Below are 21,284 nucleotides of genomic sequence, written 5' to 3' on the forward strand. Positions count from 1 at the left end.
GATGTTGACTACATTCGCTGAAAAGTGGATGAAAGTTGAGCGGAGGAAAAAGTTTAGGATCACCTCGGGGCATGATGCCTTTTTTTTTGCTTTGCTCTGGAAAAAAGGTCACTGAACGGAGAGGCAATGAATTTCAATTTGAAAAAGCTGTAAGAATTTCAGGGTTGACCGAATATATTGTCATAAACCGTATTGTGAGGATATGGCTATTCATAATAAGCTTAAGCTTGAGCTTGAGCTTGAGCCAGAATCTCTAAATCTGATATACCTACACTATGAACCAAATACAGATAAATGCAGCGTATAAGTTTTGGTAATCTTCTGTTCTAAGCCAATAATAGTGACTGCCACGTCAGACATCAAGTGTGCAAGTCCATACGGATGTTGAAGTGTTTGAGAAACGGAAGTTTGTCAGAGGTCACGTTGGTGAGAAGCTTGCCGTTTATTGGGCTTAAGATGATAGATAGAACATGAGCTACGATCCAGAGAAACAGAGTTAGCTGAATAACAGTTTCTTAAACAGAAGTTTGCTTAAGAGTTGTTTCTTCAACTCTTGAACAGCTAAAATGTTTGTTGGGATTACTATGAAGATGATGCGATACAATTTGGGAATTGCCCATTTGTGAGCGTAATATGGTATGTTAATAACAATGTACTGTGAAGTTGCATGAAAAAAATGATTTTACAAGTCTTTTGTGGTTTTAACTAAGATAACATGTAGCTAATCCCACTGAAATAACTTAGCTGATGAAATTCCAACCCACCAGTTGAGCTTGGGAAAATTTAAATCTTCAAAAACTTGTTCTTTTAACCCAGCATCCAAACCAACCCAACAATTGACACATCAATCCAGGATGGTGCCAGGTCCTTCAGCTCTGTCCTGAATGGCCGGCGATTTTCATAGAACAAAGGAGCAAATTCCATGAAGCTTTCACGGCAAGAAAGGTACTAGCCTAGCTGCTGCCCGGCCATTCACTATTCACGAGGGGAAGGATTATGTTCCATCAAAAGCGAGAGCCAACTGAAGTACATTCCCTCTCTGAGACCCAACCCTCTGGTCCCTACTGTTTCCAATGATGACGATGCGATGCCGCCGATGCCAAATGGTGATGGAAGAGAGCACATGATCCGGATTTTTCCGTTTGTAGTGCTCTTGTTTTTCCTCCAGCTTAGGCACCCTCCACACCTGGTCGGAGACTTTTATAGGTCCACCAGAGCTTTGGACCGAAATGGAACGGTTCGGAATGGTATGTGTTTGTCGTGATTTGTTTGACGTTCGTTTGCTAATGTTTCCTGGATGGCTGGCTAGCTGGCTGTCTGACTGGCAAGTACATACCACCGATGACGAATGTCGCCACATAAGCATCATGCTCGCACAGCTCTGATCTGAAGGATGTGTTGTGGAACATACCATGACCGAGAGCCATCGAGTCCAACTCTCCGGGCCGGATTGTGGTAGTCTTCGACCAGAGTGGGATTTTTCCGGCCTAGAAATACCTAGGATGTGTGCAATTTGATCTACACATGTCGTCGCCATCACTGTTGAGCGTCAGGTGTTCTTGTACTGTGTGGCAAAAGTGTCTTTTTCTAGAGCGCATAAGCGTTTCAATAAAGTCTGATTCAGTTCTGAAAAAAATCGAGCTCGATAGTATGCCTGTCTCAGAATATATGTTAATATGCATTAGTTTGGATTTAAATTGGAATCGAAGCAGATTTGAAGTAAATTAGGGTTGGATGTGGATTTGGATTGGATTTGGATTGGATTTGGATTGGATTTGTATTGGATTTGGATTGGATTTGGATTGGATTTGGATTGGATTTGGATTGGATTTGGATTGGATTTGGATTGGATTTGGATTGGATTTGGATTGGATTTGGATTGGATTTGGATTGGATTTGGATTGGATTTGGATTGGATTTGGATTGGATTTGGATTGGATTTGGATTGGATTTGGATTGGATTTGGATTGGATTTGGATTGGATTTGGATTGGATTTGGATTGGATTTGGATTGGATTTGGATTGGATTTGGATTGGATTTGGATTGGATTTGGATTGGATTTGGATTGGATTTGGATTGGATTTGGATTGGATTTGGATTGGATTTGGATTGGATTTGGATTGGATTTGGATTGGATTTGGATTGGATTTGGATTGGATTTGGATTGGATTTGGATTGGATTTGGATTGGATTTGGATTGGATTTGGATTGGATTTGGATTGGATTTGGATTGGATTTGGATTGGATTTGGATTGGATTGAAATTGGATTGAATTTGGATTGGATTTGGATTGGATTTAGATTGGATTTGGATTGGATTTGGATTAGATTTGGATTGGATTTGGATTAGATTTGGATTGGATTTGGATTGGATTTGGATTGGATTTGGATTGGATTTGGATTGAATTTGGATTGAATTTGGATTGAATTTGGATTGGATTTGGATTGGATTTAGATTGGATTTGGATTGGATTTGGATTAGATTTGGATTGGATTTGGATTGGATTTGGATTGGATTTGGATTGGATTTGGATTGGATTTGGATTGGATTTGGATTGGATTTGGATTGGATTTGGATTGGATTTGGATTGGATTTGGATTGGATTTGGATTGGATTTGGATTGGATTTGGATTGGATTTGGATTGGATTTGGATTGGATTTGGATTGGATTTGGATTGGATTTGGATTGGATTTGGATTGGATTTGGATTGGATTTGGATTGGATTTGGATTGGATTTGGATTGGATTTGGATTGGATTTGGATTGGATTTGGATTGGATTTGGATTGGATTTGGATTGGATTTGGATTGGATTTGGATTGGATTTGGATTGGATTTGGATTGGATTTGGATTGGATTTGGATTGGATTTGGATTGGATTTGGATTGGATTTGGATTGGATTTGGATTGGATTTGGATTGGATTTGGATTGGATTTGGATTGGATTTGGATTGGATTTGGATTGGATTTGGATTGGATTTGGTGATTTGGTTTTGGATTGGATTTGGATTGGATTTGGATTGGATTTGGATTGGATTTGGATTGGATTTGGATTGGATTTGGATTGGATTTGGATTGGATTTGGATTGGATTTGGATTGGATTTGGATTGGATTTGGATTGGATTTGGATTGGATTTGGATTGGATTTGGATTGGATTTGGATTGGATTTGGATTGGATTTGGATTGGATTTGGATTGGATTTGGATTGGATTTGGATTGGATTTGGATTGGATTTGGATTGGATTTGGATTGGATTTGGATTGGATTTGGATTGGATTTGGATTGGATTTGGATTGGATTTGGATTGGATTTGGATTGGATTTGGATTGGATTTGGATTGGATTTGGATTGGATTTGGATTGGATTTGGATTGGATTTGGATTGGATTTGGATTGGATTTGGATTGGATTTGGATTGGATTTGGATTGGATTTGGATTGGATTTGGATTGGATTTGGATTGGATTTGGATTGGATTTGGATTGGATTTGGATTGGATTTGGATTGGATTTGGATTGGATTTGGATTGGATTTGGATTGGATTTGGATTGGATTTGGATTGGATTTGGATTGGATTTGGATTGGATTTGGATTTGGATTGGATTTGGATTGGATTTGGATTGGATTTGGATTGGATTTGGATTGGATTTGGATTGGATTTGGATTGGATTTGGATTGGATTTGGATTGGATTTGGATTGGATTTGGATTGGATTTGGATTGGATTTGGATTTGGATTTGGATTTGGATTGGATTTGGATTGGATTTGGATTGGATTTGGATTGGATTTGGATTGGATTTGGATTGGATTTGGATTGGATTTGGATTGGATTTGGATTGGATTTGGATTGGATTTGGATTGGATTTGGATTGGATTTGGATTGGATTTGGATTGGATTTGGATTGGATTTGGATTGGATTTGGATTGGATTTGGATTGGATTTGGATTGGATTTGGATTGGATTTGGATTGGATTTGGATTGGATTTGGATTGGATTTGGATTGGATTTGGATTGGATTTGGATTGGATTTGGATTGGATTTGGATTGGATTTGGATTGGATTTGGATGGTTGGATTTGGATTGGATTTGGATTGGATTTGGATTGGATTTGGATTGGATTTGGATTGGATTTGGATTGGATTTGGATTGGATTTGGATTGGATTTGGATTGGATTTGGATTGGATTTGGATTTGGATTGGATTTGGATTGGATTTGGATTGGATTTGGATTGGATTTGGATTGGATTTGGATTGGATTTGGATTGGATTTGGATTGGATTTGGATTGGATTTGGATTGGATTTGGATTGGATTTGGATTGGATTTGGATTGGATTTGGATTGGATTTGGATTGGATTTGGATTGGATTTGGATTGGATTTGGATTGGATTTGGATTGGATTTGGATTGGATTTGGATTGGATTTGGATTGGATTTGGATTGGATTTGGATTGGTTTGGATTTGGATTTGGATTTGGATTGGATTTGGATTGGATTTGGATTGGATTTGGATTGGATTTGGATTGGATTTGGATTGGATTTGGATTGGATTTGGATTGGATTTGGATTGGATTTGGATTGGATTTGGATTGGATTTGGATTGGATTTGGATTGGATTTGGATTGGATTTGGATTGGATTTGGATTGGATTTGGATTGGATTTGGATTGGATTTGGATTGGATTTGGATTGGATTTGGATTGGATTTGGATTGGATTTGGATTGGATTTGGATTGGATTTGGATTGGATTTGGATTGGATTTGGATTGGATTTGGATTGGATTTGGATTGGATTTGGATTGGATTTGGATTGGATTTGGATTGGATTTGGATTGGATTTGGATTGGATTTGGATTGGATTTGGATTGGATTTGGATTGGATTTGGATTGGATTTGGATTGGATTTGGATTGGATTTGGATTGGATTTGGATTGGATTTGGATTGGATTTGGATTGGATTTGGATTGGATTTGGATTGGATTTGGATTGGATTTGGATTGGATTTGGATTGGATTTGGATTGGATTTGGATTGGATTTGGATTGGATTTGGATTGGATTTGGATTGGATTTGGATTGGATTTGGATTGGATTTGGATTGGATTTGGATTGGATTTGGATTGGATTTGGATTGGATTTGGATTGGATTTGGATTGGATTTGGATTGGATTTGGATTGGATTTGGATTGGATTTGGATTGGATAGATTGGATTTGGATTGGATTTGGATTGGATTTGGATTGGATTTGGATTGGATTTGGATTGGATTTGGATTGGATTTGGATTGGATTTGGATTGGATTTGGATTGGATTTGGATTGGATTTGGATTGGATTTGGATTTGGATTGGATTTGGATTGGATTTGGATTGGATTTGGATTGGATTTGGATTGGATTTGGATTGGATTTGGATTGGATTTGGATTGGATTTGGATTGGATTTGGATTGGATTTGGATTGGATTTGGATTGGATTTGGATTGGATTTGGATTGGATTTGGATTGGATTTGGATTGGATTTGGATTGGATTTGGATTGGATTTGGATTGGATTTGGATTGGATTTGGATTGGATTTGGATTGGATTTGGATTGGATTTGAATTGGATTTGGATTGCATTTGGATTGGATTTGGATTAGATTTGGATTGGATTTGGATTGGATTTGGATTGGATTTGGATTGGATTTGGATTGGATTTGGATTGGATTTGGATTGGATTTGGGTTGGATTTGGATTGGATTTGGATTGGATTTGGATTGGATTTGGATTGGATTTGGATTGGATTTGGATTGGATTTGGATTGGATTTGGATTGGATTTGGATTGGATTTGGATTGGATTTGGATTGGATTTGGATTGGATTTGGATTGGATTTGGATTGGATTTGGATTGGATTTGGATTGGATTTGGATTGGATTTGGATTGGATTTGGATTGGATTTGAATTGGATTGGATTTGGATTGGATTTGGATTGGATTTGGATTGGATTTGGATTGGATTTGGATTGGATTTGGATTGGATTTGGATTGGATTTGGATTAGATTTGGATTGGATTTGGATTGGATTTGGATTGGATTTGGATTGGATTTGGATTGGATTTGGATTGGATTTGGATTGGATTTGGATTGGATTTGGATTGGATTTGGATTGCATTTGGATTGGATTTGGATTGGATTTGGATTGGATTTGGATTGGATTTGGATTGGATTTGGATTGGATTTGGATTGGATTTGGATTGGATTTGGATTGGATTTGGATTGGATTTGGATTGGATTTGGATTGGATTTGGATTGGATTTGGATTGGATTTGGATTGGATTTGGATTGGATTTGGATTGGATTTGGATTGGATTTGGATTGGATTTGGATTGGATTTGGATTGGATTTGGATTGGATTTGGATTGGATTTGGATTGGATTTGGATTGGATTTGGATTGGATTTGGATTGGATTTGGATTGGATTTGGATTGGATTTAGATTGGATTTGGATTGGATTTGGATTGGATTTGGATTGGATTTGGATTGGATTTGGATTGGATTTGGATTGGATTTGGATTGGATTTGGATTGGATTTGGATTGGATTTGGATTGGATTTGGATTGGATTTGGATTGGATTTGGATTGGATTTGGATTTGGATTGGATTTGGATTGGATTTGGATTGGATTTGGATTGGATTTGGATTGGATTTGGATTGGATTTGGATTGGATTTGGATTGGATTTGGATTGGATTTGGATTGGATTTGGATTGGATTTGGATTGGATTTGGATTGGATTTGGATTGGATTTGGATTGGATTTGGATTGGATTTGGATTGGATTTGGATTGGATTTGGATTGGATTTGGATTGGATTTGGATTGGATTTGGATTGGATTTGGATTGGATTTGAATTGGATTTGGATTGCATTTGGATTGGATTTGGATTAGATTTGGATTGGATTTGGATTGGATTTGGATTGGATTTGGATTGGATTTGGATTGGATTTGGATTGGATTTGGATTGGATTTGGGTTGGATTTGGATTGGATTTGGATTGGATTTGGATTGGATTTGGATTGGATTTGGATTGGATTTGGATTGGATTTGGATTGGATTTGGATTGGATTTGGATTGGATTTGGATTGGATTTGGATTGGATTTGGATTGGATTTGGATTGGATTTGGATTGGATTTGGATTGGATTTGGATTGGATTTGGATTGGATTTGGATTGGATTTGGATTGGATTTGAATTGGATTGGATTTGGATTGGATTTGGATTGGATTTGGATTGGATTTGGATTGGATTTGGATTGGATTTGGATTGGATTTGGATTGGATTTGGATTGGATTTGGATTGGATTTGGATTGGATTTGGATTGGATTTGGATTGGATTTGGATTGGATTTGGATTGGATTTGGATTGGATTTGGATTGGATTTGGATTGGATTTGGATTGGATTTGGATTGGATTTGGATTGGATTTGGATTGGATTTGGATTGGATTTGGATTGGATTTGGATTGGATTTGGATTGGATTCGAATTGGATTTGGATTGGATTTGGATTGGATTTGGATTGGATTTGGATTGGATTTGGATTGGATTTGGATTGGATTTAGATTGGATTTGGATTGGATTTGGATTGGATTTGGATTGGATTTGGATTCGATTTGGATTCGATTTGGATTAGATTTGGATTCGATTTGGATTCGACTTCGATTCGATTTCGATTCGATTTCGATTCGATTTCGATTCGATTTCGATTCGATTTCGATTCGATTTCGATTCGATTTCGATTCGATTTCGATTCGATTTCGATTCGATTTCGATTCGATTTCGATTCGATTTCGATTCGATTTCGATTCGATTTCGATTCGATTTCGATTCGATTTCGATTCGATTTCGATTCGATTTCGATTCGATTTCGATTCGATTTCGATTCGATTTCGATTCGATTTCGGTTCGATTTCGATTCGAGATTCAATTTTTCAGTGAGAAAGTAAGTAAGTTAAAAAGTAAGTAAGTATGTATGTATGTAAATAGGCAAGTAAGTAAGTAAGTATGTAAGTAAGTAAGTAAGTAAGTAAGTAAGTAAGTAAGTAAGTAAGTAAGTAAGTAAGTAAGTAAGTAAGTAAGTAAGTAAGTAAATAAGTAAGTAAGTAAGTAAGTATGGATATGGGTAAGTAAGTAAGTAAGTAAGTAAGCTAGTAAGTAAGTAAGTAAGGAAGTAAGTAAGTAATTAAGTAAGTAGGTAAGTAAATGATTAAATAAGTAATTAAGTAAGTAAGTTAGCAAGTTAGTGAGTAAGTTAAAAAGTTAGTATGTATGTAAGTATGTTAATAAGTAGGTATGTAAGTAAGTAAGTAAGTTAATAAGTAAGTAAGTAAGTATGTAAGTAAGTAAGTAAGTAAGTAAGTTAGTAAGTTAGTAAGTAAGTAAGTTTGTAAGTAAGTAAGTATGTTAGTAAGTAAGTAAGAAAGAAAGTAAATAAATTTGTAAGTAAGCCAGTAAGTATGTAGTTATGTAAGTTAGTAAGTAAGTAAGTATGTAATAAGTAAGTAAATATGTATGTAAGTAAGTAAGTAAGTCAATAAGTAAGCAAGTATGTAGGTAAGTAAGTAAGAAATACAGTAAATAAATTTGTAAGTATGTCAGTAAGTATGTTATTATGTAAGTTAGTAAGTAAGTATGTAAGTAAGTAAGTAAATATGTATGTTAGTAAGTAAGTCAGTAGTTAGTCAGTAAGTAAGCAAGTATGTAAGTAAGTAAGTTATTAAGAAGTATGTATGTAAGTAAGTCATTAAGTAAGTTATTAAGTTAGTAAGTTAGTAAGTTAGAAAGTATGTAAGTAAGTAAGAAAGTAAATAAGTAAGTAAGTCAGTAAGTAAGTAATTAAATAAGTTAGTTAGTAAGTAGATATGTAAGTATGTATGTTAGTAAGTATGTAAGTTACATAGTAAGTAAGAATGTAAGTTGTCTATTTTTTTTGTTACCCTTCTTACACCCATAAGAAGGGTATAAATACCGCTTGGAAAACCGACTTTCGATCCGAGGCCCGCAGGGCCGAGTCACATATACCAATCAACTCAGCTCGACGAATTGAGCAAATGTCTGTATGTGCGTGTGTGTGTATGTGTGTGTGTGTGTATGTATGTTACAAAAAAATGTCACTCACGGTTCTCAGCCATCTGTTGACCGATTTGAGTTCTCTTGGAAGCAAATGAAAGCTACTACATCCTAGTAGAACGCTATTGAATTTTATTTTGATTGGACGTTCGGTTACCGAGATATCTTTCAAAGAGTGCTAGGGAGTAGTACAACTTAATTATTTTAGATATTTTTGACAAAGTGTATCACCATAAATTTCTCAGCCGTCTATCAACCGATTCGGGTTCTTAAGGCCCGAAACGAAAGCTACTGCACCCTAGAAGAACGCTTTTGAATTTCATTCCGATTGGACATTTTGTAACCGAGATATCTTTCGGGGAGTACTTTGGAGTAATACAACTTAACTTTTTAAGAGGTCTTTGACAAAATGCTTCATAATAAATGAATCAGCCGTGTGTCAATCGATTTGAGTTCTCTCAGCATCAAATGAAAGCTACAGCATCCAAGTAGTATGCTATTAAATTCCATGCCGTTTGGACATTTTGTTTCCGAGATATCTTTCCACGAGTACTAAGGAGTAATGAAATTTACGCTTTTGAGAGATTTTTGATAAAATGTATCATAATACATTTCTCAGCCGTCTGTCAACAGAATTTTTATGATCATATTTGGTTACACAAGTTAATTATACATGAAAATGCAATTGCATCAAATACATAAAAGCTACTATCTCTTTGTAATATTTGAGCTTAATAAACAGTAGCAAAAATATCACGGAATGTATGTAGGAAAAGCCTGTATACAACTAAACCTTTTGAGATTTTTGAGCAAGTGTATCATAATAAATATCTTAGCCGTCTGTCAACCGATTTCGGTTCTCCTGGCACCAAATGAAAGCTACAACATTCTAGTAAAACCCTATACAATTTCATTATGATTGGACATTTGGGTACCGAGATATCTTTCAAAGAGTACTTGGAAGTAATACAAGTTAACTTTTTGAGAGATTTTTGACCAAGGGTACCATAATAAATATCTCAGCCGTCTGTCAACCGATTTGGGTTCTCGAAGCACCAAATGAAATCTACAATATACTTATAAAAGGCCCTGAAATTTTATTTCGATTCCACATTTGATCACTGAGATATCTTACGAAGAGTATTTCAACAAATTCTTTTTTATTATTATATTCACTTGTTATCTTGCATGAGTTTTTGACCAGTCTATGGGAAATTATTTTTCAATAAATAATGCTGACTTCATACAAAGTGTATACTAGCAGGTTATTGTTTTCAACAAAATTATAAATAACAAATTACACATACACAGGATTTCTATGAAAACTAACAATATGTTAAATGGAAGCATTGAATTTATATAATGTGGGAAAAATGCAAGAACCGGACAGCCAAAATAACTAGCTAATGTCAAAACTGGTTTAATTTAGTAGATATACCATTTCTGCCCTTTCTACACCACAACCATGAATACTAAGTATTTCGGAGCTAATTTAATCGACTTAATAAGAGATATTAGACAAAGTGTATCTCGCTGATTTTCGTACCCATTTGTTAATCGATTCAAGATCTTTTGGCAGTTAACAAAAGATACAATATTCCAGAACATGTAAGCTATTTTTTAAACATTCCATATAAGATTCTAGGAGGTGTCTGGCATTTCTGGTAAAGCATTGTCCACTTAGAATCCGGACGCATGGCATATTTTCTAGGGATGCTCTCAATGATCACAATCTTCATTCTTTTACAGCAGTCTTATCCTACACTAGTCCTCTTTTAACGGTGAAAATTTCATCGATTTTCTTGCAACGAGTGAAAAGTTATTTTAGATTGAAGACAAGAGAAGGAAAAAAATCTTGCACAAACACGTTGAAAATTTGGCGTGGTCAGGTACGGCAGTCGCAAAAAATGTTAATATCTCCAAAACCATTAAGTGTTTTGTGCCCAGATGTTGTCAGCCATGGCATAAAGAAGTGTCCCAGAAGATTAAAGCTTGGGTTCATTGATAAATCTGCTTGGAATTTGAAGATTTGGCAAGAAGCACGAAATCTGGGCATCGTTTTTCAAAAACAAAATGATGAGAACAAATTTACGCAAGGATGACAGCCTCAATAACCGCGTGCTGCTTTTCATAGACGCACACAAAGGATCTATAGAGGTTTTACCTATTTCGATGATCTGTCACGACAGCCGGAGCCGTTCAGTGGTTTCGTTATGGATGGGTAGCATTTATCAACGAAAAAACACTAAAATTTCGCGTTCACTCTATTCACCAAATTGCCTCTCATTTCGTAATAAGAAAAACTTTTTGAATTTTTTCTTCGGAATCCTAATCAGACTAATCAAGGCACTCAGGAGATTGTATAGACGACCTGATTGTTGGACAAACAAGCCGAATGGGGTTGATTCTAAAATTTACCACCTTTGTGCAGATTTTTAAGGAAGTTAACACGGAAAAAGTGAAAAAATGTATATGAAATAAAAATAAATAATTTCAATGTAATTTTTCCATGAAACAACAATAAATAATCTTTGTTTTGAGGGCTTTACCTTTTAGGTTTGTTATTCCATCCCTGAGATATACGTGATTTTGTCCGTCCGGATTCTAAGTGGACAATGCCTTAGTTTAGTCCATGGTCCATGCTGCTATTTTGGAAACCAATTCACTAGATGCCAAATCTACAATATTTTCTAGAACCTTTGGTCAATACAACAATAATTTTAATAAGTGTAAGAAGGGTTCTGTTTACCATAGGTGGATTAAATCGGGTTTTTTTTTACTTATTTGTTTTTAGCTACGTTTATTTAACGTATTTCTGATGTTTACTTGGAGTTGTTCTGGTTCTGATTTTATAGTTGTTTATCTAGCTTCACAATTTTTGTGTTTATTTTGTCATTCTGCTTTTATTTTTTAACGTACTTCACTCCAATGCTACTTTGATTTTCATATTCTCAACGTTTTCTTGCAATCAAACAGTAACTACCGACGTCAACATTTCAAACAATCTGTCGTACTTCCCTATCAGTAAGCAAAGCTAAATTTATTGACATTTTTCCCTATTTTTTCACAATCTTAAAAGAGAGCACTCCCTATGAACTCATTATCACTAGTAAGTAAGTATGTATATGGGTAAGTAAGTAAGTAAGTAAGTAAGTAAGTAAGTAAGTAAGTAAGCTAGTAAGTAAGTAAGTAAGAAAGTAAGTAAGTCATTAAGTAAGAAGGTAAGTAAGTGATTAAATAAGTAATTAAGTAAGTAAGTTAGCAAGTTAGTGAGTAAGTTAAAAAGTTAGTATGTATGTAAGTATGTTAATAAGTAGGTATGTAAGTAAGTAAGTAAGTAAGTAAGTAAGTAAGTAAGTAAGTAAGTTAGTAAGTTAGTAAGTAAGTAAGTTAGTAAGTAAGTAAGTATGTTAGTAAGTAAGTAAGAAAGAAAGTAAATAAATTTGTAAGTAAGTCAGTAAGTAAATCAGTAAGTATGTAATTATGTAAGTTAGTAAATAAGTAAGTATGTAAGTAAGTAAGTAAATATGTATGTAAGTAAGTAAGTAAGTCAGTAAGTAAGTCAGTAAGTAAGCAAGTATGTAGGTAAGTAATTAAGAAATAAAGTAAATAAGTTTGTAAGCATGTCAGTAAGTAAATCAGTAAGTATGTAATTATGTGAGTTAGTAAGTAAGTATGTAAGTAAGTAAGTAAGTAAATATGTATGTAAGTAAGTAAGTAAGTCAGTAAGTAAGTTAGTGAGTAAGCAAGTATGTAAGTAAGTAAGTTATTAAGTAAGTATGTATGTAAGTAAGTAATTAAGTAAGTTATTAAGTTAGTAAGTAAGAAAGTAAATAAGTAAGTCAGTAAGTAAGTAATTAAATAAGTTAGTTAGTAAGTAGGTATGTAAGTATGTATGTTAATAAGTATGTAAGTTACATAGTAAGTAAGAATGTTAGTTGTAAATTGTAAGTTGTCTATTTTTTTGTTTTTTTTTTACTTATTTGTTGTTAGCTGCGTTTATTTAACGTATTTCTGATGTTTACTTGGAGTTGTTCTGGTTCTGATTTTATAGTTGTTTATCTAGCTTCACAATTTTTGTGTTTATTTTGTCATTCTGCTTTAATTTTTTAACGTACTTCACTCCAATGCTACTTTGATTTTCATATTCTCAACGTTTTCTTGCAATCAAACAGTAACTACCGACGTCAACATTTCAAACAATCTGTCGTACTTCCCTATCAGTAAGCAAAGCCAAATTTATTGACATTCTTCCCTGTTTTTTTACAATCCCAAAAGAGAGCACTACTAATGAACTCATCATCACTTTTCCCTCTATCTTTTCCAGGAGGTGCAAGTCCTAAAAGCCCTGGTCCTGGGCGAGGAGGAACGCGGCCAGAGCCAGTACCAGGTGATGTGCTTCGTGACCAAATTCCAGAAAGGAGATTTCATCACAGTCGATGCGATGGCCAAACTGCGACAGGTGAGTTCTGCTTTTTTCGTTTTTTTTTGTTCTGTCGATACTCTCTCGTTTCCGGAGTGATGGGACAGTTTGTGTGGAATTTGTGATCAACTTCCTGCTCTTTTTTTTTTCGTGGGGACCAGGGTGGAAAACGATGGCGAATGACACTGGACCCTTGGGTGTTCCGGCGAAGAGTTGGTAATTTCCTGAGGCACTGTTTTTCTCCGGTTTTTTTTTTCTTTTGCTGCAGGAACTTTTCAAAGAAGAACTACTAAAAGTCTTCATCGAATAGTCCCTCCCAAAGGGCTCCAATCCGTAAAAAAGCCAGGTGATCTCTTGCGAGAGTTTAGTCGTCGTCGTTCGTTGGTGCCAACTAGTATAATATAGCACAAGATAGACGAGCATCTCGTTCTTCACGGGGCAAAACTTTGGATCGCACCGCATAAAACGGGAGTGTCGCTTCGTGTAGCTATGGCATCATCGCAACATTTTTTTTTATTTCTTTTCGGTTGAGCATATTGAGTGGAGGAGTATGTTAAAAGTTGGCAGCGAAATGAACCAAAGTTTTGTCCCTCCATATGACAGGCGGCGCACGTGGATGGAGCACCATATTGCCGGCATATGGCAGGAAGTGTTTGACTTATTAAAAAAGTTGCTCAGGGAGGAGACAGAATGGATGTGCTGCCGTCTTTTCGAGCTTATATTAAGTTGAATTAGCGCTAATGGTGTCAACAAAAGTGATTTGTTAAAAATCTGAAGCTTTCTCATAATGTTTTAAATTCAAATCTAAAAATATCACCTCATGACATGCGTTCCGATTTCACACGGTTCCGATTTCCAGTGGGAATTTCATCACAGTTTTATTTTAAAATCCATCCTGAGATTTAAAAAAGCAATTCTCCTACAGATATCTTTAAGAATTTTGGAGTTTCCTTCACCGATTCTTGCATAAAATAAAATCAGATTTTTTTCCAGGAAGTCTTGCAGAAATTCTTGGTGGTAATCCTCCAAAAATTTCTACAGGAATTCGTTATGATTTTTCACCAGAAATACCTTGAGAGGTTCTTACTGGGGTCCTGAAACTCCTTACTAAATTTCTCTAAAGATTTTTCTAGAAGTTCTTCGAGATTGTTTCATAAATTCCTGCTGAGGGTTCTTCAGATCTCCAAGAAATATCTCCACATTTTTCAATTGCTCGATTTTTTTTTTCTAAAACTTCTTCAGCCTTTCCTTCAGAAATTCTTTCAGGTATTACTTCTGAAACTCCTTCTTGGACTATTGTCTACTAATCCGTTCAGAAATTGTACAAGAAATTTTTCTACGAATTTCTCCGGAAGTATACTCAGGAGTTCTGTTGAAGAAATTTCCGGCAAATGCTTCTAAGATCCCTTCAGAAATTTATTCAATGATTTCTTCAGGAACTCCTCCCCATCTTTTGTATGCAATTTCTACAGGAATACCTGCAGATTTTTTTTTTCGAAATCCTTGAGAATCCTTCATAAATTCCTTTTCAAAAATTCCCTTTATTTTTTAGAATCTCTCCAAGAATGTTCTTTTTTAAAAGACACGGACACCGTCTTCAGCTAGAGGCTGTATTGACTGAACGAAACTTAACATGAGCCAACGGACACGACACACATTACACGCACCAGTGGATACGATCGTATCTTGCGAAAAGTTTCATCACTCGGAGTGGGAAACGAACCCTCATCCCATGGCATGGTACGGTTATACGTTTGGTGACGCTAACCGCACGACCACGAAGCTCCACGAAAATCTCTTCGGGATTTTTCAAAGACTTCTCCGGAAATTATCCCAAGAATTTTTCCTCGAAACCACTCCCAGAGTTCCTGAAAAAATTTCTTATACAAATCTTCCAGGAGTTCCTCCAGAGGTATCTTAAAGGTTTGTTCGAAAATTCCTCCAGAGATTACATCAGACATTGCTGCAGGAAAATCCCCCAGAAAATTTTCTAGAATTTGTTCTAGGAATCTGAAGAGTTGCCTTCAAAAAATCTACAGGGATTTGTTAAGATTTTTTTCGGGGATTCAAATTTTCTTTTTTTGCAGTTTCTGCAAGAACGCCCATAAAAAAACCCCGGTAGAATCTGAGAAGAAATTCCAGCCGATATTTCAGAAGCAATTTAAAAATTAATTGTTTATAAATTCCTGAAGACATTCTTGCTAGATTCTTTTAATAAACATCTGGAAGCATCACATATAAATTCCTGGAATAATACCTGGAGGAATTACCGAAGCAGTTAATGTTATTTCTGAGACTATAATATTATTTCTGGGGTAGTCCTCTAGAGAAAAAAAAAACAGAAAGACGTTTTAAAAGTAGACGTATTTCCAAAGGACTTCCTTTTGGAATATCTGGAGAAAAACCAAGAAAAGTTTCTGTAAAGATTCCTGGACAAATCTCTTCTTGAGTTATTTTTCAAGAACCCCATCAACAGATTTTCAATCGAATCCATTGAAAGTTTTTTTAAAGAAATACTTGGAGGAATTCAATTTCTTACTAAATTTCTCGTAAGATTCTTTCTGGAGTTTCGCTAGCATTGTGCAAGATTTTCATCCAGGGATTCTTCCAAGAATTCCATTACTGAAGATTTCTTCAGAAATTCCTTCAGGAATTCTTTCAGAAATTTGTCAATGCTTCTCCATTTTGGTAAACCCCAGAACAAGTTTCTGAAAGATCGCTCAGAATGTTTCTTTTGATTGAAAAGATTTATGCACGAGCCCTTGGAATAGGGGTTGCGTGCTAGTAGTGGACCCTACGCCTATAGTGGACCCCTTACAGGAAAACCCAAATATAAATGCCTGAATCAACTGATTCCAGGTAACTTCCACTGGGGGAATGTCAATTACATTGGTACACAGCAGTTCCTGGCAAACAAATTGCCCAGTGGCCACAAAAATTGGTTGTTTTAACTATTTCATGAATGTAAACACTCAAAAGGGTCCACTATACGCATACTCAGGAGGGTCCACTATAGGCACCGATGGCGGCGAGGCAGATAACATGAACATCAAATGGAGGGTACACTACAGGCGCCAAGATATTTGTAAAACCCTGGTGGGGTTCATTATAGGCAACGTCGATGCATACTTTCAAATGCGTGATACACTGGAATAATTAGTTAATGTTGTATGTTTGATGGTCTTAACATAAAGAGGGGATATGAAACTTGTCATGAAATTTCACTTTGAAACAATCCTTTGGGGGAACGTTGCTAAAAAGCCGCAGATGTAAATTCCGATGGCTTAGGGGGTCCACTACTAGCACCCAAACCCTAAGTCACAATATTTGAGAGCACGAAAATCGTGGAAATCTCAATAGTAACATTTTTGCTTTTTAATAGGACGCAAAAAAAATCATGCAAAAATTATAATCGAAATTCAATATTTTCACTGGGATAACATGACAATAAAGAGGAGTTGAGTTGGAATCGTGCACGAAGTTATACGTGTTTCATTTCAGGGTTCCGTACACAACCAAATGTTCCTCGAAACTTCTCCCACATTTTTCACTGACAACTTTTCCAGAAACTCCTCCGAGAAAATGAGAGAACCTTCGAAAATTCTTCCAGAAGTTTTTCAAAAAAAAAGTAGTAGTAGTAGTTCTGGAAAAAAATCCAGTAATTCTTCTTCAGTCTTCTTCCAAAATTTTTCGAATTTTTTCCGATTTTTTGTTTTAAGAAATACTCTTGTAAATTCTTTTGAAAGTTTCTCAGAGAATAATTCCAATAGTTCATCAAGGCATTCATTTTTGTAGTAGTTTTTTTTTTTTGGGAATTCTACCAGAATTTTTTCGTACAGTTCTTTCGTTAGCTCCTCAAATATTTTTTCCCAGAATTTTCTGAATTCCAAAATCATTTAAATGTGCGAAAGTTCTTCCAAAAGCTCTTCCAAGAAAGTGTTCCGAGATTTTTTTCCAGGAAATCTCTCAGGAGTTTTCCTGGTAGTTCTTTCAGAAGTTGTTTCTTCCAAAAGTTCTTCCAATATTTTTTTCTGAAAACTCTACTGGAAATTCATACAACGAAATCTGCTAGACTTCTTCCAAAAGTCCTTCTAGCAGTTCTTTACGATATTCACGAGAGCGCTACTAAAGGTCGTCAAGTTCCTCCGAAAACTTTTCCTCGTGGCTTTTTTAGAATGCAGTAAATCTTCGAAAAGCTTCTATGAGCTTTTTTTTTAATCCAAAAGTTCCTCGGTGAATACTATCAATATCAAGTTTTCCTGGGGATTCTTCTGAAAATTCCACCGCGATGTGTTCGTTAGTTATTGAAGAAGTTCGTTCAAGAGTTCTTCCAGAAATTCATCGAGAAATTTTAAAAATAAAGTCTCTCCCAGGAGTTCGTCTGGAAATATTTTGGTATGGTGCTCTTAGAGTTCTTCGAGATGTTGCACTGTAACATATTTCGGAAGTTCCTTGAAGATTTCTTCCAGATGTTTTTCATCAAGTTATTCCAGAGGTGTTTCTGATAAGTCTGTCAGCTATTCTTCTTGTATATTTTTGAAGCGTCCGGAAATTCTTATAGGAATTTCAGTGGAATATTTATCTTTCAGAAGTTCCACTGGGAAAAATGTTCCTTGGTGTTCTTCCAAAATTCTTCCAAAATTCTTCCGGAATTTCTTCCGCACATACGCCTGGTAATTCATATAGTAATTCCTCCGGAAGGTCTTCCAAGTCTTCCTCAGGAATTATTTTAGAAATTCCCTCAGAAACTTTCTCAGGAGTTCACCAAATTTCTTTTAGAAATACATATAAGCAGAAATTTATGCTGAAGTCTCTCTTGAAAATTTTACATGAGTTTCTTGAGTTATTCTTCCAAAAAGTCAGGAGAAGACCATCCCAGAAATGTTAACGAGTTGTCTGAGGACTCCGGGAATTCCTCCCAAAAATACTTTAGGAATTCCTCCAAGCAATTCTCTAGAAAACTATCTAAGCATTACTCCAGAATACCTTAAAAGATTTTGTTCCAGATGCTTCATAGAAGTGTTTCACTCCTTGCAGAATACCTCCAGCACATACTTCAAAGAGTTCTTCAGGAATTCTTCTAAGGATTTCTCCAAGGCCTCCTTCAGGGTTTTACCCAATCCCTTCTGATACTTCTTGAGAAATTGTTTATTGATACTTCTAAGAAATTCTTCACAAAAATCTTTCAAGATTTTCTCCAACTAATTTCTCGCTATTGTATCTCTTTAGAAAATTTTCGATGGATTCCTTACCCAGAAATCATCCAAGATTTTTTTTTTATTTCGAGAAATTCGATTCCTTCAGACTTTTTTAGAATATTTCTTTTTGGATTTCCAAGGAATTTCTTGAAAGATTGATTCTTCGAGATTTTTCCCAAAGATTTATTCTTTGGAATTCTAACCTTCATGGATTTACTCAAGAGTTGATCCTTTCATTTATGCTGGGCTGTATCTTCAAAAACCAACTAGGACATTTTTAAGAATTTTCATGGAAATTCTTCTAATTTCTTCGGGAGTCTTTGCAGAAATTATCCGGAAAATCTTCTAGGATTCCTCTAGAGAAGATTTCATCAAAAATTCTTCTTAGCAACCGTTAAGCACTTCTCCTTTTGTAATTCTTCCAAGGATTTCTCCAGATATTCTTCAAAAATTCCAAAAACTACCTCCAGAAAGCCTTAAAAAATTATTTCATGAATCCTTCTAAGAATTCTTCCAAGTAAATATTATTGCTAAAATTCCTCCAGAAGTTCCCAAATGTTTTTGCTAGAAATATTTTTGTTTTGCAAGATGGAAAAACCATCTCCAGGAAGTCTTCCAAAGATTGTTCAAGTTTTTCCAAGGATTCTTCCAGGAATTACTCGAATTGATACTTTTAATGCTTCCTTCTAGTGCTCTCTAGAGTTCTATAGGGATTTCTCCTTTCTCTTAATATTCTCTTCCAGAAGGATCTCAAGAATCCCTACAGGACTTACTTCCGAAAAACCTTTCATAAGTTCACCGAAGAACCCTTCTAGGAATTCTTAGCAATTTTTTTTCTCGTACCTACATTTCGAACGCTCTAGGCACAATAAAGGTCGGAATTAAAAGGTACAAAACTGATTACACTCATTCGATGGATTTTCGGCTATTTTTGATTTATGCTTAAGGTTCTGGAAGATTTTTTTGGGGAAATCCATGAAAGAATTAAAAAAAAATCTTTGAAAAAATACATAGATGAAGTATTTTTAAGAGTTTCTGGAAAAAAACCATCTGTGAAAAAAAATCTGGAAAAATCCTTGGAAGAATTTCTAGAGAAATTATTGCAAGAATTTTTGAATTGTATTTAAAAAGACTGCCATGAAAAAAATCTGAGAAAATCCTAGAAAGAAGATCCAGAGAAATATTTGGAAGAATTATTTGAAGATACCTTGTAGGAAGACCTGATAAAAATCTGAGGTGAATCATTAAAAATACTCCTTAAGAATCTTTGGAAACAAATATTTGAAAATCTTTGTTTGAAAATCTAATGTTTTCTGCAAGAAACCTCAAAATAATTTTTGAAGACAACCTTGATAAATCAGCAGATAATGTTTTTGAGAAATTCTCATATCGAGGAAGTCTTTACAGTCCAGACCTTGAACGATTTACTGGAAGTATTCTTCAAGAAATGTTCAGATAAATTTTGGGGAAGTTTTATTTTTTAGATATTCCTTAAGCATTTCCGTCAGGAGCTTCCTATTGGAATAACCTTTTAGGATTTTCCCAAAATTGTCTTTGGGGTTTCCTAGACTTTCATCTAGGGATTTCTCCAGGAGTACCTAGAATGGATGGAGTAATCCGTAGAATAATTTCCAATGTGAATCTCTGAAAGAAACTTCTGGAGCAGATTGAGCTCTCGGAGATAACTTAAGAAGAAACTCTTTGAGAAATCTAATGAAAGAACTCCTGGAGTATTTCCAAGAAGTTACTTCTAGAGGAATCCCCAGAGGGATTTCTTGAAAAGATTCCCAGATGGATCTCCTGAGGAATCAATGAGGAATACGTGGGAAATCTCCTAAAGGAAGTCCAGGAGGAATTTCCATTAGCAGAATTTCCAGAGGAAAATTTTTGGCGGACGCAAAGGACGAAATTTCCAGCGGAATCCCTTTAAGGGGGACGAAAATTTGCATAGGTAACCGCTGCAGTACTCGCTCGAAGGAATTTCTGAAGAAATCGCCAGATGGAACTCCTAAAGAAATCCTAAGACAAAACAGCCGGGGGACTCCGCAAGCGAAGCTCCTGAAAATCCTCAAATGATATGATCTCCACAATTTCTGAAAGATTTCGAAGTTCATACACCTGGAGGAATCGCCAGGGAGAACTAAAAAAAAATATGAAAGTATTCCATCTAGAAATCCCCAGCGGCAGCCCTAAAAGGAATCTCTAGAAGCAGCTTCCGGAGAAATCCCTAAAAGGAACTCGGAGAGGAATCCCCAGAGGCTCCTGCAAAATTCCAAGAGAATTCTACAGAAGGAATACCTGGAGAAGTTCACAATTGCCTTCTTAGGATTCATCCAGAAAACCCTTATAGTAATTCTCCAGAAATTTCTTCCAGATAGTCCTAGTTTTCTCTGGCAATTTTCTCCATTCCAACCGGAGAGTCCTACATTTTTCCATTTCAGGGAGTCTTCCAGCATTCCTACTAGCAATCCTGGGGAATGCTCTAGCAATCCTTTCCAAAAAAAATCTTCAGCATTTCGATTCAAGAGTACGCAGTCAATCTCTATCACCGTATGCTTCTGGGAAATG

General features: G+C 35.7%; 1 protein-coding gene across 1 annotated transcript in view; it reads left to right on the forward strand.

The window, feature by feature from the left end:
* The window catches only part of LOC109398712 (out at first protein), a 354,874-nt gene that overhangs the window by 280,574 nt on the left and 53,016 nt on the right, over positions 1-21,284 (forward strand). Inside the window, exon 3 of the mRNA XM_029867322.2 lies at positions 13,423-13,557. Coding sequence (XP_029723182.1) covers positions 13,423-13,557 — 135 coding nt within the window. The remainder of the gene's footprint in view (positions 1-13,422; positions 13,558-21,284) is intronic.

Source organism: Aedes albopictus, chromosome 2 (assembly GCF_035046485.1).
Source record: "Aedes albopictus strain Foshan chromosome 2, AalbF5, whole genome shotgun sequence".
In the NCBI taxonomy this organism is placed as follows: domain Eukaryota; kingdom Metazoa; phylum Arthropoda; class Insecta; order Diptera; family Culicidae; genus Aedes; species Aedes albopictus.